General features: G+C 39.8%; 2 protein-coding genes across 4 annotated transcripts in view; both read right to left on the bottom strand.

Annotated features, from left to right (window-relative positions):
* Positions 1-9,549: 9,549 nt before the first annotated feature.
* Positions 9,550-21,645, bottom strand: LOC308105099 (F-box/WD repeat-containing protein 12-like; the record flags this gene model as incomplete). The annotated part of the gene is made up of 9 exons (XM_080455731.1): positions 9,550-9,658; positions 11,338-11,471; positions 11,795-11,970; positions 12,858-13,074; positions 13,342-13,521; positions 13,617-13,823; positions 14,361-14,485; positions 15,403-15,569; positions 21,551-21,645. 9 exons carry the CDS (start codon positions 21,643-21,645, stop codon positions 9,550-9,552), a joined length of 1,410 nt encoding a protein of 469 aa, XP_080311857.1.
* Positions 21,646-25,008: 3,363 nt separating this feature from the next.
* Positions 25,009-27,421, bottom strand: part of baiap2b (BAR/IMD domain containing adaptor protein 2b) — a 92,641-nt gene continuing 90,228 nt past the window's right edge. For all 3 annotated transcript variants that reach the window (XM_080456011.1, XM_080456012.1, XM_080456013.1), the window contains one exon: positions 25,009-27,079. In XM_080456011.1, coding sequence (XP_080312137.1) covers positions 27,046-27,079 — 34 coding nt within the window. In that variant the 3' untranslated portion in view covers positions 25,009-27,045. The remainder of the gene's footprint in view (positions 27,080-27,421) is intronic.

Here is a 27,421-nt window from a genome sequence, read left to right as displayed (position 1 = left end):
ATATTACATATACAGCCGTAAAAAAAAGAAAAAGATTTTTCTTATCTCCGTGTCTGCTGCGAGACAAGAGTTGCCTTTTATTTGCCTGAATGAGCTAGTCCCCACCTACTCAGATCATGCTGTGCTCTGATTGGCTAGAATTGAGCTTTAAAAAGCTGATGTCTAGAAAGGCAAAAAAAAAAGCTGCTTCAAGGATGAGGTCTGGGGAGAAAAAAGCACGCTTTTCTATTTACGCTTTTAAAAGCTCATGAAAAAAAATGTGAAGAGCTGATTTGCATAGAGATAAAATTGAAAGTAAAAGATTCACTGTTTAGCTTCCCTTCGGTGTGAACGCAGCATTAATGAACATGAGGCCACAGTGACCTTGACCACCTACTTTTCAGTTCATCCTCGAGTCCCAGTGGACGTTTGTGGCAAAATGTCATGAAATTCCCTCAATGACAACCTAGGAACATAATGCTTCCGACCACGGCTTCCACTGCATTGCAAAACCACTTGTTTTGCATGAGTGACACGCTGGTATGATGAAGTATAAATTAGGCCTGGGGTTCCCAAACTTTTCAGCTCAAGACGCAACAGATACATAGCTGTCCCATTAACAGTAATTGTTTTGGGAAACAAAAAAAGGTTAATTCTATTTGGCGTGCCTTCCTTACTTTGTTCTGTCTGTCCTTCTCGTTCTCTGCCAGCAGTTTCAACTCTGTGATGGTGGACTTCCTCTCAGCTGTGTTCAGCTGATGATCCAGTGCCCCCTGGTGGTGAAAATAAGCAGAGGAACAGAATAAAGTTAGTCTCTCAATCTCTGAATTAGGGCTTTTAGGATTGTAATGAGTTAATACTGAATAATATGTTTACTGTGTTTTCACAGACCTTCACATTGTGACCACAATTTTGGTCTAGTTTTTTGGGGGGTTTAGTGTGCGTGTGTGTGTTGCTTGTTTTAGAAGAGAATGCACTTAATGCTTCTGGTGATTAGTAGTTTCGTTCCCTACCTATGTTGAATGCACTTATTGTAAGTCGCTTTGGATAAAAGCGTCTGCTAAATGACTGTAGTGTAGTGTAGTGTAGGTGTGTGCGTGTGCGTACCTTCAGGTCTTTGGTGGCGTTCCTCAGGGTCTTGATAGTGTGCTCCTTGTGGCCTCCTTCCACAATGCAGGCGTTGCACACAAAGGTTTTTTCATCCATGCAGTAATAGCTGTAGTGATGAGCACACATTTACAAACCAATGTTTTTAACATTATGACCATTTAAGAACACTAAAAGCATGCGATGGTTAAGTGTGCATTTTCCTGGCTACGTTTTAAGTATCATTTTTGCTTCCTCACATGATGCTGGCACTCGTTAAAAATAACCGATCTATCGGCGAGCTCAAGACCACCTGCCCTCTAAGAAGGTACAATAACCCAAAACTGTTCCAGACCATATTTACCTCTCAAGAAGAGACTACATTTCCATTATGAAATGAACCGTTCCCATCACCACGCCCTGTTATCTGGAGGACATGAATGACCGATGAGCATGGATGGACTGTGACTGGGCTTGCCAGTGTTGCCTTTATTTTGGTAGGTTACTCTTATTTTGGAAGCAACCTGTAGTGGAGGTACGGGAGCAGAGGTGTTTTACCAAAGATGGTTGATATAGAAAGATTGGCCAAGAGGCGAAATGGTACAAAAATCCTACAAATGGTCTCCTAAGTGGGCGCCGTCTGATCTTGCGAGAGCGTGATGCTGGGACAGAGAAAGGTCGATAATAAAGTAGATTTTCTCCTGACATGCCTCTCTGAAAAAAGCAATTTTTGTATGAAAAAAAGATTGTGTGGCTTGTGACGATCGGGTCCAATATTTATGGGGATAAAGAATGGTTCAGAAGCGGTGTTCACGTTCACTCTCCCATTGGAATAAATAGACTCCAACCTGCTTCCGGTCTCCTAAAAAGGCGGCCACCTACTTCAGTAAACCAGAGATGTCTTAGCCTGGTTCCAGCCGAATCTGCCTTTGCAAAATCGCAAAAAAAAAAAAAAAGCCCTCGGCAGATTAGGTCTGGCCCCCCTCCATAGAGATTCCATTTCTCTCCCTCCGCAGTGGTGTGGAGCCAACCAGGGCCCAGTATCCAAATGTGGGCGGGCTTATCACCTTATTTGGAGCAATGACGTACAAGGAAGCACTGCTCTGATTAGTTCGTGAACAAGGAAGCACTGCTCTGATTGGTTTAGGTCTAACCAATAGAGTCCGTTTGGATCTTTTTGTAACCGCCCCTTAGAAAACAATCCATCGTTGATAGGGACCAGACTAATATCCACGCAGTGTGTCGTGTGATATTGTCTGGCCACGCGAGGCTAGAGATGTCTTGCTTTCTTTTCCTCTTGTGTTTTACCTGTATATCTCGTCATGATCCCCGCACTTCCTCTTCCTGAAGTCGATGAACTCCGTGGGGTCGGTCAGCGGGTGATCGTGGAACGCCGGCAGCTCCAGGTGCGGCCTCAGGTGTTCTCTGCACATCATCACCTCACACTTCAGACACATCTTCGCCGCCGGCTTTGCCACCAAAGCGGTGGCGCCAGACGACCGTGGATTCCCGTCCCAGCAAGCGCCGGCGCCTGGGGCTGCTGCCGGAGCGCAGTAGTCACACATCACCATGACCCTCCTGGCCGGCCGCGGCACCAAGCGGGATGATGGTCCCCTGCGAGTTGAGGTGGCTCCCTGGCCTAGAGGTGCAACACATAATAGAACAAACCAATATTAATAGTGTGTGTGATATATCTTTTTGAGCGGTGTAGCCGCTCCTATAAGTGGGGTTGGTAATTCGTCTTTCCCTGTACTGTGATTGGCTGACTCTATTCACACCCTTTTCGCCGTACCGTGATTGGCTGACTCTATTCAGACCCTTTGCTTTGATTGGCTAGCGAGACGCATGATGAAATAACCTATAAATAGCACCACGCACTTCCAAAAAAAAATATGTTTTAAGTGAGCTTCCATCACTGTGATGACCACTGGTGTTTCTAAATAACACCGCTCACTTCACACTGGGTGTGATATACATTTTTTTATGATAATTTAATAAATAATCAATCATTTCATAAGTTTATTATAATCTAGCCCTATTGTGGGCATGTCATAATATCGTGATGTGTTGTGAGTTTGTAGAATGATTATTTTCACCATTTCTGCATAACACCATTGTGCGACAAAGTATAAAATAACGGTTAATCGGTTCCTTGATGTACTGAAAAAAAAAAAATAAGAATCTAAAATATATTCAATCCATTATTACATGAATTAAAAAATATATCCACAAGTTTCCTAGGGCGTTGTGGGCATCCTTCCTGTCGATTTGATCAGGTATCGGGGATCAAATCGACAGGAAGTAATGCCCACAATGCCCTAGGAAACTTGTGGATAGAATAAAATCACTCAGAAAGTCATGGATATATTTGCATGCCTACCCTGGCGTCTGTTCCGGTAATCGTCGGCAATGTTGGCCAGTTTGAAGTTCTTCTGGAGCTGGGCGATGGAGGAGCAGGTGACTCTGCACTCTGGGCAGGGGAACCAGGCGCGTTGGGGCCGGATGAGGCGCTGGAGGCAGTGCAGGCAGAAGTTGTGTCCACAGGGCAGCTGGTGGGGCTCCAGGTACAGCTCCAGACATACCGGACAGGTCAGCTCCACCCGCAGGACACTGGTGGGAGATTCTGGCAGGGCACACGCCATGGTGGGGGGAGGAGGGGCTTGTACAGACTGCTGCTGATGGGGGGGATTAAAGCAATAATAGACCAATTATTTGTTTACCAACATTGAGACTGGATGCACAGGTGATTGTTTCATGCAATTCTCAACCTGTTGTTTCGGGGTGCGCTGGTTTCAGCACACCCACCCCGACCCCCTCTTGTGTGTTGGCTAGTGCTGCGCGCCCTAGCGAGACCTGACAGAATGGGTTTGACGCGTGCGCAGTATGACGCTTGGAACCAGTGTGACGTTGTCTGTTAAAGGGATTGTAGGCGATTCAGAGATAAACAAAGAAAAAAATCCAGCAGTTCGTTTCCCCGACCACCAGGGGGTGTCGCACAGAGGACTTCCATAGAGTTAAGGAGACTTCTAAACCGTCCATGCCGAATATAGGTTACTTTATTCGGATACAATTCGCGGAACTGCCCGCCCCTGCCGGTTCTCTGAATTTTTATTTTTAAATAGGCTCTTTCATGACAAATTGACCACATATATGAAGTTAAACAACTAAATTCTATCCAAACGCTGTCTGAAAAGTAAATTATGTGCATCAAAAACGTAGTTTGAGAGCATTTTAAAACCGAAAGTAAAAAGTCCACACAGACACGGACGCGCACGGATGCGCACATGCGTGCGTTAATTTACGCACCGGATACCCGGATGTGTAACCTAAATAGTAGGCAAAATACGGATTTCAGAAAGAGGAGTGTTTTTCAATGCAGGAAAACACCCCAGCATCATTATATAGTGGCTGATAGAGGGGAAAAAATGCAAAATATATATATATAGAGGTATTTTTCAAATATAGGCTTAATGTTGCCTACTATACCTTTAAGCCAGGGGTCTATAAGTTATTTTTTAAAGTTGTTAGGCTAACTGTTCCACAAACTTCAAATGCTATGGCAAATGGTTCTCAAACTTTTTCCCCATCAAGGACCCTCAAATTAATATGTATTTGTCTGGACCCCAACCAGAAAATATTTTGTGCCAGGGACCCACATACAAGATTTGGGTTAACATTTTTCAAAAATATTCCTAATATTTCCCCAAAAAAGCAGGTGTATACTATAGGTTTAAAGTGGTTGAACTGATTTGTAGCTACTTTTACTTGTAAAGTACTTCTACATTGCAGTATTGATACATTTACTTATGTAAAAAAAATTAAGTACTTTTTCCACCACTGCATTACACACTAAACATTACAACATTTGCCAATGACAGAGCTTTTTCACTTCAGTCAATAAGGACATGAATTAGCAGGTAAGCACAGGTTCAATTCAGTCAAAGTTCTTTCCAGTTAGCCTTAACATGCACAGTAGCATCATGACTCTGTTTGAGACCCTAATCAATATAACTGTTTACACCTGTGATGGTAACCCTACATGTCATGATGCCAAAATGGCTTCTGAGAAACAGTCGTCTTTGCCTCTGCATTAAACACAACCATGGATCCACTGCCATTGTTTGAGGTCAAACAAAACAACATGTCTCCAGACGTTGTTTATTATTATGAATGAATAACCACCACCGTTAAGTTACCTATAGTGTCAGATTGAAGTTTGATGTTTTGAATTCATTATGATCATCATCATGCACATCACAAGCCACATGACAAGGATGAACTTCAACATAGTGTTAGCACTTTCTACCTTTTTGGCCCGTATATCTACGTAAACGTTCATATTTCAAATGTAAAGTGCTTACATCGTGGCCACGGATGTTACAATTATGTACGGGTCCTCAAGAAGTACCTGTATATTCCCTACTGTTCAATAAAAAGCATTTTAATCCGATCGGTGGCCATTTTCTCATAGTTATAATGTATCAGAGTGCGATACAACTCCCACCGATAGGGTCACGCGGTTGAAAGTAAATGGAAAAGAAATACGGAGAAAATGGCCACCGATCGGTTTAAAAACGCTTTTTATTGAACAATACGGAAGATATGGGTACTTCTGAGGGTTCGTACAGAATTGTAACATCCGTGGCCATGGGGTGAGCACTTTATATTTGAAATCTGAACGTTTATGTAGATGTACGGGCCAAAAAGGGAGACCGTGCAAACACTATGTTGAAGTTCATCCATGACGGTATAATATATGACAGTCATGTTTCAGAGCTAATCATGCACCTGTGTAGCAGCCAGTAGTCAGTCATTACCTTCCTTGCTGTTGACTGAAGTTGTCTAGTCCGCTGGTCTCTTGGTGGGAGAGCCAGAATATAATCGGTTGATCAAACAATCTGTCATTCAACTCATCAGAGAATGTGACAGGAGGAGTTTGTCTGAAACATGCTGAACACCAAACCATGTGGAAAAAATTACTCTGATTTAACAGCCACAACCACGCCCCCAAACTCTGTGATTGGCTGGTTTTGTTTTAACCAATTAAAACCCCAGTGGTGGGAAAAGTATTTTTTTAACTTAAGTAAAAGTATCAATACTGCAATGAAGAAATACTCTGTTACAAGTAAAGTCCGGAATTCAAAATGTACGTAAGAAATTAATTATTTCATTTGATCCCTGAGATTAAATCCAGCTGGTGTCATAGAAGAACATTTTGTCTACAGTACAGTCACAAGGGGGCGCTCTGTACCAAGACGATCTGACTGGTACTGGAAGAAAATTAATTACCAGGTTTAAAATTCAAATAAATTCATGATGTAAAAAATATTAATATTTGAGACAATTTGCCCTATAAAAAGTGGTGGTATTATTCCACCACTGGTGACAATTCACTTTGGATGTGATGGAAGGAACATACCAACCCATCATCAGGTTGGAATAAATGTAAGGTATATGATTTGAACATGCCTGGTACATCATTAAAAGAACTGACCCTTCAATTTATTGTTTATCCCCGAAATGACTGGATATCACAGGTTTTGTAGCAATTTGTATTGTCTGTAGAAATACTGGGCCTAAAAAAAAATGTATACACAGTATATAAATTTAAATATAAACTCAAATATAAAATCATGTAAAATACGAAATAATTCATTTTTTAAAAAGTTGCCAAGTCAGGTGCCCACTGTTCCGGTTATCCACTCATCTACTGTAAGACAGGCTGTGCACACATGCAATAAACAATGCTTTCCTTATGCTTATACATTTCTCAATCCTATTCTTGAATAAGAGTTTATCCTTTTTGTTTTATTATAACCACCTTAGGTAAGCCCTATACTTGGGCTATTCGAAATTAGCCGTTCTACAAGCTCACAAAGCGATGAGCTTCTACTGTAAATCTGCCATTTTAGAAAGATTTTGACCATAGTGACATGCCCAAAATAGGGACGTTAGGGTTGATACAAAAGATTGCATCTGCCTTCAGTGAAGGACTATATCACCATACGGTGAAACTTGTCTAAAACCCAGAGACAATTTAAATTTTCAAGCTAAAATATGTTGTTCCTGGCAGGTGGCAGACAGTCATACATGCATACATACATATCAGTGTTGATTTTGTCGACTAAAACTATGACCAACAATGCTCGTGGACTACCTCTGAAAATAGCTTGAGCTTGTAGATCAGCTATTTTCAGCATGCAACAAAGTGTAGAATCAGCCATTACGACGCCATCAACGCCCGCCAAAATACATTTTAGTCGACTAAATCAACTGTAGATTTAGTCCTATAGTACTCACCACAACCCACCAGAGTAGGCTGTATAAGTTATTCAGGTCAGCTGGTTATGGTACAAATACTGAGTGAAAACCCAGCTTATACAGTAATTGCAGATGAAAAGGGAAGAGGTCTGACTCTAGCCAGCTGGAATGTAAGGGGTTTAAATGATCCAGTAAAGAGAGGGAAGGTTTGTATGCATCTGAAGTCACTAACACCAGATATCATGTTCTCACAGACTGTCATAGTAGATTAAGAGCTAGATGTATAGGGAATATCTTTCATTCATCAGCTAATGCCAAGGCAAGAGGCACGGCAATTTGATTTAAAAAAAAGGGACAGCCTTCATTCATAAAGAAACAATTTCTGATAAAGATGGTCGATTTTTGATTGTAACTGTGGAAATGTACTCTACACCTCTCACTCTTTTGAACACTATGCACTTATACAGATAGTCCTTCATTTTTTTAAGTGTTATCCTTAATACCAGATATGTCCAGGGGTGAAAGTGTCTACATTTAAAATGTTGGTGGAATTTAATGTCTCTGCCAGTGCTCCTCAAAATTGTACTTAAGTACAGTACTTGAGTAAATGTACTTACTTTACACCACTGTCCCTCAGGATATTACTGTGCACAGTATAATCATCCTTAATGATAATTTATCCATTTGTAATTCTGAGTGTAGAAATCGACAAAAGTTTTTGCATTGGAATTTTGACTACTGCCGAAAAATAAGCTCTGTGGGAAATAAAAGTTTAGATACTTACACATTTTGTTCAGAAAGATAATCTTCACTATAATGAACACCACTTTTATTATTTTTAAACGCACCCCACACACAGCTTTATTTAAGCATATATGCAGTCAGAGCCAGGAATAAAAGGAACCACCATCCAAGTATCAATCCATGGTAAGACACGGCATGGATTGAGTTCAGGTTTTCTGACAAGTCTTCATTCTGTCAAGTAACAGTGCCAAACCCCTGTTTAACCACTTAAACCCTCTATTCTTAGTATAACAGACCCGAGTTGCAACAAAAATTGCCGAACTTCAAGTTCACTTGGAAAGTTGTAGATCTGCCATTTCTGGCTAATGTTCGCCCCCCAAAATATGGACTCATGGCTTCAAGTGGGTAATGTTCATCTTTTCTAATAGTCTATAAATGATGACATGGGCAGACATTTCAGGTGAATGGCATAATGTTCTGTGGGTAGTCTGTAGGTAAACGTCCTACATTACTTCCCATCTAAAGCCATGCTATTCATACTGGGCTGGCTCCAGTATGCTATACCAACACTATCATGAAGTAGGCACACATACACTCAGTGAATTAACTGTCAAGTTTTAAATTTTCAAGAAACATAACCCTAAATGTTAATTTCACAGAAAACTGATCCCTGTGACTGTACACACGCACACAAAGGTGTGTCCTGTACTTGCTATGGGACTATGCTGTCTGTGATGCATTCATGACCATGGCACAGGCAATTCAAACTTTGTTTTACATATGCAAGGGAGCCATCTAGTGGTAGAAAAGCATCAAAAGACATGATTTTCCACGGCCTCCATTATTACAACAACAAAAAAAGTGTTTATTTGCACATATAAAAACAAAAATTGTAACAACAGCATAATATTAACTTGTGCAGGTGAGATTTAGAAAACCCTGTAGTGTTTATTAAGTTAATCTCACCTCATTTAACAACAAAAATACAAAGTGATCAGAAAAGTAAAAAGCAAACAAAGTATTTGGCAACATAAATTGGTCTGTGTCCCTCATCAGTAGGTCAGGTGTAGCATTCTTCTAGCCTGTCTGGTTTCCTAGGCTAGTCCCCTGTGACACCAATACAATTTCTCTTTGTAAAAATAGTACATCTAAAACGGCACATAAAATAAGCATATCTGTCTAATAATTCTTAAAGGGGGAAATAAACCCTATCATTCTTTTGTGAGGAAGACGTGTGAAAATCAGATACGATTTTCCAGCAATTACAGTAGGGAACAAGCCCTAGAAAAAGAACACAGTTCTAACAGACAACGCAGCTACCAAATCTGTCGCAAAAAATCCCACTAAAATTATGTTACTGAGTGGGACTTTAAATATTGGCAAAGTTTCTCTTTAATAAAAAACAATAAAATAAAAAAGCTACTATAGAAGAACAGTGTAAATTCTGTAGTGCCATTTTTCGTGAGGTGCATTTAGTCTTCAGGAGGTGAAAGAGTAGGCTTTCAGCTCACCTTTCCCATCGCTGCATCCTATTGCAGCCACAATGCTGGAGTAGTCACAGGCCACATGAGTGAAGGCCCTGTTATAACTGACATGGATACAAAACATGAAAGAAGGAGGAATAAGGCTGTTTTGGTAATGCAATAAAGACAAATACTGTCCCCAGGTATGTTTGGGCTGCAAAGTACCCTGATTACATTGACTCAATTATCGCAGTACGTTTGATCATGTTTTAATGACTTGTTTTTGACAAAATGTGTATGCAAAAATCTGAAAATAAAGGCATTAACAGATGAATAGTCTGTATTTCTGTGTGAAATACAGCCAGTGAGTTTTGATTACATATATTGGTTTTGGTATGGTCCTTTAACCCATTAAAGGAGTAGTTCACCCAAAAAAATACAAATTTTCTATCAATTACACACCCCATGAACCCTTGAATTCATGGCGATTTTTTAGTTCTTGTCGCATTCCTAAGCCAATAATTTGATTACCGGCGGAAAGATGCTAATGTATCCTGTAGGAGACTCAAAGGAGACTCTTTGAGTCTCCTACCGGAAATATACTCGATCATCAAATTATTGGCTCAGGAATGCGTCAAAAACTAAAACAATCTCCATGAATTCAAGACTTCATGGGGTGTGTAATTGATAGAAAATAAGTAATTTTTTGGGTGAACTATTCCTTTAAAACCTGAGGTTGATTCTAAAAACGCCTTCTAAATTTGCTATATATCGTCTCTGTCAGGTGAAAACCAAATGATGTCCAAAACTGTGACTCAAATTAAAAAATTGCAAAAGTAGCATAATCTACAAGCTCGAAATGCATGTGCAACTGCCCGACAGTGACGATATATAGCAACAACTAAAATGACACAGAGGCGTTCCCAGCTTGAAAGGTATAACAACATATAGAGGTAACAGGTCTAAATGGGTTAATGTCAACCTGGCTCTTGTTGACATCGTGCTCAAGAGAAAATCCCAGTAATGGCTCAAGCAGAATAAAAACTAAGCGAAACCGTGCTGTGCTGTGAAACGTATTTCACAGGTTCTGGATTTGTTTCCATAAGCTACAGCTCGGTTTCAGATAACGTTCTCAGAACCTAATTTTGGCTCTGCTCAGGAAATGGTACTAACCCCCCTGGAAACCCAGAACTCAGGACATATCTTTCCTTTTTTTTCTTTTTTTCCCCTAAAATAGCAGATCACAACCCCTCCCTCACAATGATTTAACCCTAAATGCAACGTGAACTTGTAGATTTGCTATTTTCACTGGTTCTGGTTATAATGGAAACGTAATTCTTTAAATACAAACAAAAATCCATAAATTAGAAAATGAATACATATTTTTCATAAATTAAGTTTTATAAAGTTTTCTGAAATAATTTCATAAAGGAATTTAAAAAAATCTAAGAAATTCCATAAAAAGTAAAGAAAGAAATATTAAAAAGGGATATTTCACTTCCAAATAAATTAAACATATATTAAAAAAAGAGAGAATCATGGCCCTGATTTTTCCATTACTTTTTTCATTTATTTTTTATATATTTTTTTTAATGTTTATCTTATTTGAAAGTGAAATATCCCTTTAAGAAGTCGTGAAAATAGCAGATTTAGAGCTTGTAGATCAGCTATTCACTAGTTTGGGTCCCAGGGAAACATAACATTTCTCTTTTGGGTCTCTAGCTAAAACATTTGGGAACCGCTGCTCCAGTACACCTGGACATTGTACAGTATGAGAACCTCCCAGTAAGTTAGTGCTCCATACCTGAACAACTGAGGACCACCTCCTAATTGGTAAAGTTCCTCTGCGGTCTCTTTCTCCTCATGGTCATATTTATTTATTGTCCATGTGAACACCTTTAAGTAGATGTGAGCTGCTGCCACCATACGGAAGCTATCCTATAAAACACAAATTGCATGTAAATACAAAGCTATAAACACAGCTTTAAAGTGCATTGTATAATAGTGTCACTGTTGGGCGGAAACCTTGTATGTCCAAAAAACTAAACAAAAAAGTCAATTGTTGTTTGAAGCTCTTGTTAATACTTTTCATTGGTTAAATATTTGTAAAACCCATAGACAGACTAAGCAAAAATGGCCAATCTATAAGCTCACAACATTGATGCGTTGTGAGCTTGTCAATCGGCTATTTTCGCTGCTTTTGAGATACAAGGTTTTTGCCAGACAGCAACGATATATTACACAATAAGAGAAGAGCCTACCACAGATATGGAAGAAATATCTGAATGATAGTATTTGTTGTAGCTGTTGTGCTTCAGAAATGTTATCTGGAACTCTTTGTTATCAGCCACCACTAGTGTGTCGCTGTCCTTGGCCTCCAGCAAGATGTTGTCTACTTTCTTGTTCATCCACAGGCTAGTGGATGACCGATTCTTAACTACAACAATGGGAAGGTTAAAAATTAAGAGCAAACAGGGGCAAATTCACACTCTATTAAAGCAGTGATTCTCAACCGTTCAAATTTCAAGGACCCCTAACCTAGACATTAGGCCACAGATCCCCATTTGATACCTTTGTTTTATCTCTGGGATCCCAATTGATTGATTGATTGATTGAATACTTTATCAGTCAGAAATGTAAACAGCTAGAGGTACAGTCAGACATAAAGGATAAAAGGATAGCACAAAAAATTCCTGGGGACGTGTTTCCATTGTGGTCCTATGCATTCAATTCATCAACAATCTACACAGAAAATCCTCAAATGGACCCATATGGGTCCATTTGGTTCCATTTGTACACTCTCAGTGTTACAGAACCCCTAAGGGTAAATGTTTACCCCGGGTGGTCCCCAGACCCAACATTGATAACCAGTGGTTTGAAGTAACTTTATTTCCTATTTCCTATTCAGATTTTGTCAATTGGGTATGGCAGGGTATTGCAGCTGCCATACCCTGGCTCCAGGGGGGAAAAAATAAAATGGAAAATAAATCCATGAATGTCTCTGTCTATCTGTGTTATCAGCCTATAATGCAGGTGTAAGACCATTGTGTTATAGGTATAATGCATAGTTTTCTATGCATTTTGGGAATGTTTTGGCGGGTTTGACACCCATTTTTTTTTCTGGGGGTCAAAAAAGGGTATTATAGCTTTTTCTGAACTGACGCCACTGTTCCTATTGAAAAAACAAAAACGTTGACACATTTTTAGGTTGAAATTAGGCTTAATGGTTCAGACTGATTTTAGTTTCTATAATGGTTGAGGCATGCATCCATATCACAGCTTTAGAATGCAGGTATGAAAGTCGGCACAGATTAAAGTTCATACACTGAATCTCTGACTTGGATTTGGATTTTTTCATGCTGACATCCAGCACATCGAGGGCTTTGTTGCTGTACCCTTGTTCACCAACGTGATGAACAACAGCCAGACGAGCAGGATGGTTGGGCATGAAGACGGCTGCGTGGCACCCTGCGATTGGCAGACTCTTGCACAGAGGACCTTCCTCCTCAGACGGATTAGTCAGGCTGGCAGCCCAGAAGACCTGCCAGGCACCATCACACAACAGAAGCTTGTAACAATAGAGCTAGACTGATACAGCATATCGATTTGGCTGATAATGTACTGCATATCGGCCGTTATTTGCCTTTCGTGACCATTTTGTAACCAAAAATGTGGCATCGGTCTCTAGCTCTAGTTATCAATTATTTAATTATTTAAAATTATTATCTGCTATCACCTGCACAGAAATGTAATATAATAAGCCATAATTAGAGCGCTTACATGATCAGGAAACACAGGCTAGAATTACCTTTGGACTTAAATCATGACTGAAATCATAAATGTCTTTGCTGGTTCCAGCAAAGATCCATTTCTTGTCAGGAGAAAGTAGCAGTAAGTTGACTTTGAAAGAGTCACACACCACTAGACTGGACCTTTTGGACCAAACAGGACCAGTTAGTGTTTCCACAGTTCCTAGAGAGGTCCCCACCTGAGAAAAGATTTGAATTAAAGAAAGTGTTATTAGATTTTAGAATAGAAACCGAGAACGTGAGAAAAGATCCAAGGAAGTGGTTGTTAACTTGCCGAGAGAAAGCAGCTGTTGTTCATGGTGTACGGTAGTAATGTGCAGTGTGGAGATGCAGTGGAGTAGGATGCCATTTCCTGTCCAGTCTGAGCCTGCCAGCTCTTGATAAGCCCAGAGGAATCAGATGTGATCACTAGTCCATGCTCCATGTCACTGACAATGCTCGTTAAAGGACTCTGCACAGGACTGCACCACAACTCGACCGCCTAAACAAGATATAAAACAAAAGCACACTCAGTTCACTTTAATGTCCACATAAGTGAATACATTAAATGTATTGTAAATTGTACTACATTAACTACACCATGAACTACACATGTTGCCAGATGTATGAATAAAAAGATACAATAATGGTAAACCCTGTTGACATTATGTCATTACTCGTTCTGTTCTGTTTTAGTTTTTATTTTATTTTCATTCGTCACTGCCGGTTGCCCCATGTTTACAGTATTCCCTGTGATTGCCAACCACTGCTGTTTGGTGTGTGGAGGGTGTAGACAACCATGCGTTTCCTCCGATACACAGGGAGGCCACCAGCCTCTTCTCTATTCTATTCTTTATTCACCTGACAGTGAGGATGTACAAAACCTTATTTAGCATGAATTCTATGAATACTGTGAATATACCCAAACTCAACATACATTTTAGACCATCTTTAACACAAAATATTGAGCCACACTAAAATTCAACCAACTCTATTCTGGTGCTATTGGAAAACTACCATATGAAATGTTTATACTAACATCTTTGACATCCCAAGCTCGAACTGTCCCGTCAGTGGAGGCACTGCAGACGGTGCTCCTGAAACTCCATGGGTCCGCAGTGGTGGGTGTATTCTTCTGGAGGTACACAAAACCAACCACTCTGCCTTGATGGCGACAAACATACGACCAATAAAAGATGAGGTTACAGAGGCATGTAGGCGTGTCACCATTTCTTTCTATACATAAAATGAACAAAAATCTAAATTGAATCGAATCTGTGACTTTAAAATCTAAATTCTAATTGCTATCAAGAGCTTGAATGGCGCCTGCTTTACAGCAGCCTGAGTTTCCGAACCTGCAAAACGATCAAGATTAGAATAATCTAATTATGATTTTACCAAATGAACCCTAGTGCCCCTATTCTGGGGTAAACGTTCAACAAAAATAGCTGGATCAAGCGGGATCACAATGCGTTGTGTGACCTTGTAGATAGACTTTAAGAGGTTAAACAGTATGAATCGAAAATGTAATCGAATTGTGACCTTAAAATCAAAAGTCGAATCGTGGATTTTTGAGAATTGTGACATCCCTAGTGGCATAGCAGATATGAAAAGGGTATAGGTCCTGTTGAGAAAGAAATACATAGAATGAGACATGATATGAACAGTGGGTAACTCTTGCTATGCACCCCATGTCTATAATGCACGCTTTATAATGTGCTATTATTATATAATATATAATACTTTTGGGGATTTTTCTGCTTTTATTTCGAGAGGAAAGTAGGCTGACAGGAAATGGGGAGAGAGATGGGGGGGTGACACGCAGCAAAGGCCGTCAGGATTGGAGGTCGAACCCGCGACACGCGAACCCACGACACGCTGTCAGACTGGATTACCACCATGTGGTACGCGCCTGCTGGACCGCTAGGCCAGCGGGCGCCCTAAAGCATGAGTATTTATGAATTCTTATAACTATAATTATACAGTGTTATAAGCAGATTACAATGCATTACAAGTATGTTCATAAAGAATTATAGACATGGGATGCATAGCAAGTGTTACCGAACAGGGTATAGGCCTACCTGTGTGACCTTTCAGGGTTTTGTAGGTGTAGTCGCTCTCGCTGCCTCTTGTCATCTTGCTCTCTAAGTGGATGCGACGCAGGCAGTATCTCTTCCAAGCGTCCCTCGCATGCTGGCTGTCCACCACAGCGATGTTAGAGACCCCCCAGCGCTGGAGACACAACCCCCTGGAGAAATCACATAGAACAGTGGTTTTCAATCTTTTTCATGGCAAAGACCCCTAAATTGATATACATTTGGCCGCGGACCCCATCTGAAAATGCTTTGTGCCAGGGACCCCCCCCCCCCCCTGAAGCAAAGATTTGAGTTGAAAATGTTCGCTTTAAAAAAAAATATATATATTCAACGATATATTTATCGCAATTATGCACATATTTTCAAGATTTTTCAAAAATAGCAGATCTACAAGCTCATAGCTTGTATATCTGCTACTTTTGAATAGCCAAAGCTAAGTGGTCAAAATGATTGTGACCCTATGTTAACTCATTTTGCTGGGGACCCCCTGGTACCCCCCAAGGACCACTGGTGGTCCCCAGGCCACTGGTTGAGAACCACCGACATAGAATGTACAGTTCACTTCTAGAATACCTGCTGTAATAGATGTGAACTTTGATTCAAATTGGATCCTAACTAGAATTTGAAGAGGACAGGAGGAATACAGTATAAGATAAAAGATAAAAACTCACCTCCATAACAAAGGAGTCTGTGCAACTTCAAGCCAATCCTGAAATCACACAAATGTACTTAGGGGTACATAAAGAAATGCAATCATATAACGATTAATAAAAAGCTAATAAAACAGTCATACTCAGAGATAAAAGATAAAGACAGGAGACAACTCAAGTAAAATGAATAAATCAGTGGAGAATGCATCTTCTTTCTACACATGTACAGCATGATACAATAAAACACTTGTGTCTGTATAAAAATGCTGAACAGCTTCAGGTGACCTTGATTTTGGAATGGCAAGAGGAAAAAGAAATAAATGACTATGAAAGACAGTTCATTATTTGGGTATGGTCGGGATAGCAGGAGCTTCAGTGGTATAAAACCCATAGGAACTGGTCTACAGAAATGAGTGGAAAAAAGTGATGTCAGATGAGTCATCCCTCACCATATTCTCCACAAGTGGGTGAGTGCATTGATTGATTGATTGATTGAATACTTTGAGGTTTGCAAATTAAAAACAGCAGAGTACAGTCAGGCATCGGATCTAAAAGATAACAAATACTTCTAACAATTAGACAATTAGACAATCTTATTAAGACTTTGCTTTCCCCCCAACAATTTGTCACCAGTCTGGTCTGTATCATTGAGGTATAATAACGGTCTGTGTGTGAATTTCATAGAGCTATAGACCCCTTAACACATTGGTTCTGAAAGTGGGGTCCGGGGACCCCCAGGGGTACTTGAGGGGGTTCCAGGGGGTCCCCAGCTAAATGATGGATAGGAACCAAATGGACCCTTATTGGTCTGCAACTCTGAGAGTGTACATATGGAACCAAATGGACCCGTTAGGGTCCATTTGGTAATCCATTTGTACACTCTCAGAGTTAAATTAACATTGATTTTACAATATAAATTGGGGTCCCAGGGATAGAAATGCCATTAAATGGGGGTCCATAGCCTAATGCATGTCAAACTGGGGGTCCTTGAATTATTATTTTTTTACGGCTAGAGCTGTAAAAGTTTTCTCTTATGGGGTCCCTGGCTTATTTTTTCAAATGGGGGTCCGCGAGCTAATAAGTGTCAATTTAGGGGTCCTTGACATGAAAAAGAACCACAGACGACGTCACGTCACATTGGCTCCAAACGTCATACTAGCTCCAAATGAAACCCATTCTGTCAGGTCTCGCTAGGACGCGCCTCACTAGCCAACACACAAGAGGGGGTTGGGGTGCCCCGAAACAACAGGTTGAGAATTGATTGCATGAAACAATCACCTGTGCATGCAGTTGGTAATTTAGCTGCACAGTGTGGCTCCTCCACCTTACCTTACAAACACTGGAGACATTGAACAGGTCTTCCACATTTAAGAAAGTAAAAATGTGGATAAGGCCATCTCTGCCTATATATGGAAGCTGGCCATGACTAGCCATAATGTGATGTAATACAGAATTTAATACAAACCGTCCACAACGAGAAGTGGCTTAAAATAACGAGTAAGTTTGTTTCGTGTAACTACGGAAAGTATAGAGGATCAAAAGACTGGTTTGCGTTTTAGCTGCGATAGCCACTTTCTGTCACCAGATGGCGCCACAATCAAAGGTAGGCTACCATGGCCACTGGAGCGGTTGTAGCGCGCTATAGGTGCAGTGCGCACAAGACCCCTATATATCTACTGTATTTTGAGAAAGAAAACATGTAGATGTAAAATGTAATTAAACTCAGTTTGATGTGGGGCAGTCTGCACCATATCAACATGTTTTGAATGAAAGTGAAGACTAATTATGTCATGCTAGTGTCTGGAAATGCATGTCCCTTTTGCCTATAGCCTTGGATCAAGACTACCCTAGATGTATTTTATCTAGTCTGACTTTTACTTTCGTATATCTATGATAATTATGCAAATGTAAAAATATATAAAATTAAAAGACTATGATAGTCTTGAATCTGAGCTATTATTAATATTATAATTATAATTATAATTATTAATGATAAAAACAGAGCTACATAGTAATCTTTCAGTCAAGAGCCTTTATGATGCCATTTACAACCTTCATAGTACATCTGCAGTACTGTGGGGGATTATTCTTGATGACATAGAATGACTATACTGTACATTTTAATGACATGACACAGGACAGGAGTATAGGGGTCAAGCCGTCTATAAGATGGTCTTTGCACCCAAAACTAGATTTTAGATCTGTGATGGACTCTTAATAAACGTGATTCTGTTAACATTTATATATTTATAAATGAAATAAAAACTCTGACTTATTGGTGCCATGCACAGTGCGTGCAAATCTAATAAACCGCTGGACCGATCGGCGCCATATCCCTTGTGCACTCAGGTTTTGAGCTCACAACCTTGGGAAGTCTTTGCATTGGTCTTTACACCAATTTGCCATTATGAGAGGCCATTCGGGGCCCCTCATTTCTTTGGGGGGCCCAAACATTTGCCTGGTTTGCCTCACCTGTAATTCCACATCTGACACTCATGTGCATGTGAAGCACAAAGGAGAGATGCTATTCATTTAAAGCCCACATCTGATTAACAACATTCTAAACATGACAACAATCCCCACACACAAATGATCAGTGGTGTAAAGTAACTAAGTACATTTACTTAAGTACTGTACTTAAGTACAATTTTGAGGTATTTGTACTTTACTTGAGTATTTCCAATTTCCAATACTTTTACTTCTACTCCACTACATCTCAGAGGCAAATATTGTACTTTTACTCCACTACAATTATTTGAAAACTTTAGTTTCTAGTTACTTTTCAGATATGAATTATGATATTATGAAACATACATTAAACACTTTATTTTATACCTAGGCTATTTGAAAATAGCCGATCTACAAGCTCACAACGTGTCGCATCGCGACGCGTTGTGAGCTTGTAGATCTGCTATTTTCAAATATTTTAGTACTTTTACTTTTGGTAATTAAATGGTAAGTAAATTTTGAATTCTGGACTTTTACTTGTAACAGAGTATTTCTATATTGCAGTATTGGTACTTTTACTTAAGTGAATAATTTGAGTACTTTTTCCACCACTGCCTATGATGCCCACACATGCCTGCATGTACACAGACAGACAGACAGACAGACAGACAGACAGACAGACAGACAGACAGACAGACAGACAGACAGACAGACGGACAGACAGACAGACAGACAGAGACAGTTTGATGCTATTGCGTCAGACATTCTTTAAGTATTATTACTGGAGCTTGCCCCCTCGCAGAGTTTTGCATTCCACAAAGCACACCTTTTTCTAGTTAATTATTTACTGCCAAAATTAATTCCAAACATGCACTGCACAGTATACTGTAGCACGCCATCACATTAAACAACATACAGCATTTTAATTGCATATTTCTTTTAATCTTTGACTTCAGTTATAAACAGTTATAAACAGCAATAACCCACACAAATACCAGTGTCTGTATTCCCCATCTGTTAATTGTTGCTCTGCATGTTTTTCTGTTAGAAAAGTGACATATAAGATCTTACAGACCTTATGGTCTCTAAGAACAATCACACAATCAAACAATTACTTTTTGGGAACCATAGCACATGATAATACAGTACATTGAGAGCTGTTGAAGATTCAAAATGCACTTAATAAAGGGCAGACTGCAACAAGGCCAGTTTGCGCCTTTTACAATTTGGCCTGATGGTGGCACTTAGAGGAAACGTCATGTGGTCACCAAACATTTTGGTGACCTACAATATTTATTTAATAAATAGGTCCGTTCCTTTTAGATCGGGGCAGAGGCTCTGTTGTAGTCTTGATTTAATGGCATACGCATTTCCTGTTCTGTTTCAGTTTCCCATAGCTTTGTTTGATTGGCTCTGCAGCAGATTTGAACCAGAAAAAGATATGACACGTTGATATGTGTTTCTGGCAATGGTGGAAAGTAACTAAGTATATTTACTCAAGTATTGTACTTAAGTACACATTTTAGGTATTGTTACTTTACTGGAGTATTTAAAATGTTCAATGATTTTACTTCTACTCCACTACATCTCAGAGACAAATATTGTACTTTTACTCCACTACAATTATTTGAAGCCTTTAGTTACTAGTTACTTTTTGATTATTATTACAAAACATACATTAACCACTTCAGCCCATATACCCTATATATACTTTGGCTATTTTCAAATAGCCGAAGTAGCTCACAATGCGTTGCAGTGTGACGCGTTGTGAGCTTGTAGATCTGCTATTTTCAAAAAGATTTTATACATTTGGAAACTAATGAGTACTTTTACTTTTGGTACTTTTGGTAAGTACATTTTGATGCCAATACTTTTGTACTTTTACTCGGTATATTTGGAATCACAGACTTTTACCTGTAACAGAGTATTTCTATATTGCTGTATTGATACTTTTACTTAAATAAAACAAGTGAGTACTTTTTCCACCATGGTTTCTGGTTCAGAAATCTGCAGCAAACAAGAAACAGTTATGCCACCTTTTGGAAACCTTGGACCACAGTTATGCGCAGAGCCTATACCATGACAATTGCTTTTCAAGATTTTTTCATCAGAAGCAGATGGGACAAAAATCATAACCTCCTTGGCAGAGGCAATTAACTTCAACATTCTTTCAGTCAATATGCAATTCATTGAAAATACATTACTGCAAGACATGGGCTTCATGATGCCATATCTTTCATTCCAGATATTGTCCAAAGTAGATGTATCTGTTTAGACTCTTTCTGTTCTTCCATATTCGTACTGTATACTCTGTATATGGTCATCTGAAACATCTTTCTTATTGTGCTTGAATTCATTCAGAAGCAATATGGCCTCAGTTTTCTAATGAACCACTTCAAATTGACGTCCCTATTTTGGTCATGTCATTCTTGGGTTGAACAAAAGTTTACAAAAGTACTGTATGTACAGTAGAGCTAAAGTGGATAAAAGTATTTTCACATAGTGTACTGTATGTCAACCAGTCCTTTTCATAACTGAGCTTACGGTGGGAAGGCAATACCAACTGGGGTAAATAATGTTTTCTACAGTATGTATCGATTTAAAAGTGAGGCTACAAACTGAAGCACCTGAAACCAATGATAAAGCCCTTTTATTGAGTCCAAAGGCTGGAGGAAGAAGACATTTTTTCAACATACACCACCAGCAAGTTGTCAGGCTGAAAGACAGTCAGAGTGATCCATACACCGTGACCCAGCACGCAATAACGATTGAAGCTCCATTCAAATATTTCCTTGTGGGAGGAAGATCACCCTTAACTCTCTTTACCCAAGGACGCCCTGTGATTCAGTGCCTTTCACAAAAACACATCAATGGAAAACACAAGAGATTTGTATATGATGCATGTCCTGGTTCTCAGTGCGTTTCCAATACCAGACACTGATCATGTGTGCGTGAAATGTTTGTTTCATATTTACAGAATTACATTGGTATGGTAGATATGCTGGATCTATCATGGTGCTGGGATGAGTCAATACAGCCCTTCATCAGCGGGGGTTTGCAGGTGTTCATCGTCTTCAACAGTGGCAGGGTTGGCTGGGTTCTCCACCACTGGATCACTTGTTGGCTCCATGCTGAGGTAAACAACGTGAAATATGGTGAACCTCTTTAGCTGATAAACCAAGTCTGAGAGAGCTGGACATGAGCTACAACTGTACTTTGACCACTTTTTCCATCTACTCCAAATCTCTTCTTCCAAAAAATTGTCAATCTAGCTCACAATGCTTGTAGATGCAAAGAGGTGTTATTTAACCACTCTATATCGCATAAGACGTATAGAAAAAATAGCAGATCCACAAGCTCACGTTGTGGGTTTGTACAGTAGAACGGCCATTTCCGCTATTTTTGAAGAATTCTGAAAATTTTTGAAGAATTCTGATTTTTTTTGAAGAATTCTGAACATTTTTGCCAATCTAATGACATGCCCAAAATAAGAATGCCATGCAGGATGAAAGTGGTTAACCAACACTTCAAGGACATATTTGCATAAAAAGCTAGGACATTTATAAATTCAGTTTAATGAACTTTAACGAATGCAAAACAGACGAGAATCACTGGTAGATACAATGTTGATGGTGCTCAAACATGCAACATGATTTTCACAAAAATCGGCATTGGTGCAGAACTTTAGGTTACATGAGTGAAACTTTGAAACAAATGGTATGAAAGGAAACCCAACCAAATAAGCCAAAAACCAAGTAAATGAAAACCCACAGAAAATTAAGCACTTGATTGATTGAAAATGAAAGTGCACAAGAGAAGAGAGGAAGCAAGTTGTATGAGACTGACTGAAGAAGTCCAGTGACTTACGATCGTTCTTGGTCACTCAAAAGCGGGCATACTCTGGCCCTGTACTGAAAGGTAAAGACAGTCCTACAATGTAAACGTTTAAGCTCACCTCACATTACAGTAATTTACAGTATCTATCTATCTTATCTAATATACTACGATGTAGGGATCTTTTTATTCATTACAAATTGGGTGATAATAAATTATACACTATATCTTTTTGAATTAAGACTTACACATTACACTCAAACTTTATTTTGTCGCTGTCGGGTGGAAAACTTGTAACGGTTACTTTAACTACTTTCACTTAAAAAAAGGCAAAAATAGCAGATCTACAATCAAAGCATTGGGAGCTTGAAGATCGGCAAATGTTGCTACTTTTTCAGTAGAAGGGCATTAATATAGGAAAATAGTGAGCATACAAGGTTTCTGCCTGACAGCAACGATATGAATCATTGTAACTCCAACATACCATATTGTGTCAACATTTTTTATATTTATATAACTTTTACACCTAAAACATTTATTTCAACACACAACAAACAAACAAGAAAGACCAACAGATATACTGTAAAGCCAGCAGGCAGGCAGACACACAGGGACAACAGCTAACATCACAGACAACACTGAAATGGCCCATTACTCTCTCTCTCTCTCTCTCTCACACACACACACACACACACACACACACACACACACACACACACACACACACACACACACACACACACACACACACACACACACACACACACACACACACACACACACACACACACACACACACACACACACACACACATTTTATAAAGGTACCTTTATGCTTGCTAGCAGCAGGAGCAGCAGGCCAGTGGGTGTCATATAGCAGGACAGGGTGGATGCATTTTAACTTGCATTTTTATTAGCACATCGTCCACATACAGTACGCTCATGCAACAAGGCCAGTGAAAGGTTACGGTGATAATCATCCTACAGGCAGGTCCCCAAGTGTGGAGATGGCAGGTGACACCACATACGTATGTAAGTGAAGCCAGTGTGAGGACGTCAACTACACAGTAAAATCCTGTGAGTATTCATTTAACCACGAAAGCCCTATCTTATACTGAGACATGCTGTGAGCTTGTTTTTTGCTTGATTGAATACTTTATTAGCAGGACTGTTAACAGTACAGGTAGTACGGTCAAAGGTTACGCTAAAAAGTTCACACAAAAAGCCCCAGGGGTTTTGTTTCCATTGTGGTCCATTAATTGTAGATTGGCGATAGGCGAAAACATTGACAGTTTTCGTCTATAAAATACGTACGCCAGGTTGAAAGTGGTTAAATCTGAGAGTGAGATTGAAATGGATTTTATTGTGTAGAGGGTGATCATCTCAGCTGACTTTCATTACTCCTTTCTAAGCAAAGGTGTATTGCTCAAGGGAACAAAACCAGACAAGTCTGTATAAGACTGACACGTTGTGTAGTAGTTTAAGCATGAGAAAAGTAATTACGTGTTTGCTGTGAATGAATAGTCTTATCAAGGTTTATTTAGTTCCCCATGCATCTTTACCCGACTACTGTATATCAATCTAAAGCAAAGATGATTAGGATTACAAGCTCATAAAAGAAGCAGAAGCAGACGTTGGCCTTTAGCTGAAGATTAATTTAGAGACATCAAATCCTTGCATTCAGAAAATAATCCATCACTTCAAAGCCAGAATTCTCTCTTAGTCTTGTGAAAGGCCCTCTGAATATATAGTATACACAACACCCAAGAGCTTCCAATTCAATAGATTTATTCAGATTCCCTTGGAGTAGACTTTCACCATACATCTGAGGTCATCAATTTTCAACATTACACTGTTGCAGTGCCCCCAAACTGCATGCATATCCATAAAATCTTTGTACACTGCTCAGATTTCTCTCTTTTCCCCCCTTTTTTCTTTTTGTATACAACAAAAACAGTTCCAAAAGAAAAGCAACACTACTAAATACAGTTATATGGCCACTGATGGTCGATGTGCTATCTCTGCAGCGCTGGCAGTCATACCTTATTCAGTCATGGCAGTCATACTTATTCTAGTGGAGAAAGAAGAAACACTGGCAGCTTCCAGTCGTTTGCACTCGACTTTTATCTCTAAATTCATCAAAACAGAGATGGAAAAGGGGGTTGGCAAAGCTAGGGGGAAGACAGGCGTTAAGACACAAACAAAGAGGAGAAGAGAGGCAGAGACACAGCAGACATACTATGCAGCAAGGAGACCGTTTTGTTGGGGGCATTGGAGACGTGTACAGTTCAAGATGGTCGCTTACACACCCTTTGGCGAAAGTATTTGTATATAATATGTTTTTTAAAGGAGAATAGTATGTCATGACCTATTCCTCATTGTACTGTACAGTATGAAACCTAACTTTGTATGACCACATCACTTGCCAATTTTGTTTTTTGAAGAATACATTAGGCTTACATGAAGAGGACAGAACAGTGTTAGCCGCCACGTGTTGTGAGCTTGTCGATCGCTTATTTTTGGCACGCGACACCGTCGTCTGACGGACTACAATAAGGCATGTGACTGACATATAACAGACAACGCAGACCAGGATCTTTATTTACCACAAGGAGTGACAGACAGGCCTTTCATTCCCTCAAACATAAGGCTTTACTCGTTATATTCTTTGAGCAAGTTTTTATTGGAACAACAGCAGTACAAGAAGGCTGAATGAAGAGTCAACATCAAAAATGTATCCTCCCTTTCGAGGTTGCAGAGGTGCTCATGATCCTGAATCTGAATGAATTAAGCTGGAAGCTATGCCATCATTTTAACAAAAGATAAATATGAAAAAACATTAAACAATTTGATATTATTAGAATGATTATATTCTGACTTTCTGGCCCATCATTGACTTCGATTTTTAATCCACAGGAAGAGGCACTGTATTAGTTATCATACTTTGTCGTATGCCAACGGCGCTTGCACAAAATAATACATTTTCAGTTGAAAGTTTGCAATTTTCACGAGCAACACAGTTATACTAGGATTTAATGGGATGATTGGAGTTAGCAGCAGTACCAATAGTCTTTTGTTTCATGCATAAATGTAAGTCACTGGTTCTCTTTAGTTAGGAACCAAAATGGACCCTTATGGGTTTGTAACTCAGTGTACAAACGTAACCAAATGGATCCTTACAGGTCCATTTGGTTCCATTTCTACACCGTCTGAGTTAAAGTAACACTGAGGATTTGACAGCGTAGTTTGGGGTTCCAGAGGGGGAAAAACATCAAATGGGGGTCTGTGGCCTGCCTAATCTACAGTATATCAAACTGATGTAAGTGACCCTACTCAAAGCTTTGCATGTCTGAAGGTTGGTTGTCCTCATTCAGCCTTAGTAGAATATTCAGACAACACGACAGAAACTCATACTGTAGGACCCCAAAGCACCTGGGTACGTGTGTCCATCACACTGCCCGTCGGTAAAGAAGCCCGATATCGCAGATCAAGTTCATAGTCCTACACTGGTAATAATATGAGTGATTACAGAAACTCACAGAAATATGGACTATTACTTTCATAAGGTGCTTTTCGTTATATAAACTGTTTACAGATACCGTATGACAAGCACTGCCATACAGTATATACATTTATGGCACATTTATGTACAATAAACATTATTGACTCCTTGTGATATTGACCAGCTCCCTTCCCTTAGCTGGAAACAGTTACATGAGTTCCCTACATGTGATACATATTATCCTGTTTTTTCAGAGGGATGCAGGAGTTACAGTATCACAACCACTAAGTGTGAAAAGGTCAAATTAGAGCGGTATTCTTTAATACCCAGTGAAACTATTGCTAGATTTGATTTAGACTCTGACATACAATTCATTTACCACCTTCATACTGATGGAGAGGACAGAATACTGTTAACCACGTAACCCCTATATAATAATAATAATAATACAAAAAATAATAACTTTATTTATATAGCACCTTTTTAAACAAAGGTAACAAAGTGCTTCACAAAATTGGAGATAAGGGATATATACTACAGTATATTATATACTTAGTTGACGGGGGTCCCCTCCTTTTTTCCCTCTAAACCAAATCTCTTCATCAAAAATAGCCAATCTACAAGTTCATGACGTGCTAAGCATTTTCAGTTTGTAGATCTGCCATTTTTGCTGCTATGACATGCCCAGAATAGGGACTCTAGGGTTCAAGTGGTTAAAATCAGGTTTCATTTGATGAGGGGGAAAATGATCCCCGTGGATATAAGAACAAAACATGTACATGCATGAAAGACAAGCAAAAGATACATATTCCATTCCATTGATTTCAATAAGGATGGCACCAAGTCCTGTTTTTTTTTGTGAGTTCTTGGTTTGGCTTGGCATGGCTCTGCATCAAGGCTTCACCAGTACCCGGTCTGGCTACTGCCCAGTTAGAAAGCACAGGGCGAGGGCGGGGGGAGACAGAGGAGAAGGAGAACTGAGGTAGGGGGGAATTGGGAGACACATACAGGCCCAAACCTTTCCCCCCCACATAGGGAGGGCTTGGGAAGAGTTTATTGCCATAAGCAGAAAGAGGCGAAGAAGAGGGGAGGATTTTTTTGGGGGGAGGGAGGAAGAGGTGGTGGATGGATGAAGGGGCAGCGAGGTTGTCTGTCCTATTGCACGGCTGGCTGAGTCTGTTTGTCTGTCTGTCCTCACACTGTGGAAATCAATTTGCCCTCTGTGGAACTGTGGAACAAAGAGAGGGAGAGGCTTCCAGATGGGGTGTGCTCAGGGGAGGAGGAACAGTCCAACAAACACAACCTAGTGGTGGGGAGGTAGAGGCCTCATTCTACCTCCCACAAGCCACGCATGATAAAGAAAATATATAGTATAACAAAAATATTATCAATTTTTTTCCCCTAACCTTTATTCTGGTGACATGATGGGAGGTAGTCATTCTGAAAATAACCTATGCCTTGAAATTGAAGTAGTATCGTCTAATAATGGTCACAAGGGAGATAAGCCCCGGTCACACATCTGCGTCAGACGCGTCTGCTTCCCCGTTCACTTCTATTACACGGTAGAAAA

The sequence above is a fragment of the Gymnoscopelus braueri genome (assembly GCF_963280865.1).
Source record: "Gymnoscopelus braueri genome assembly, chromosome: 17".
In the NCBI taxonomy this organism is placed as follows: domain Eukaryota; kingdom Metazoa; phylum Chordata; class Actinopteri; order Myctophiformes; family Myctophidae; genus Gymnoscopelus; species Gymnoscopelus braueri.
This window is presented reverse-complemented; position numbering and strand designations above follow the sequence as displayed.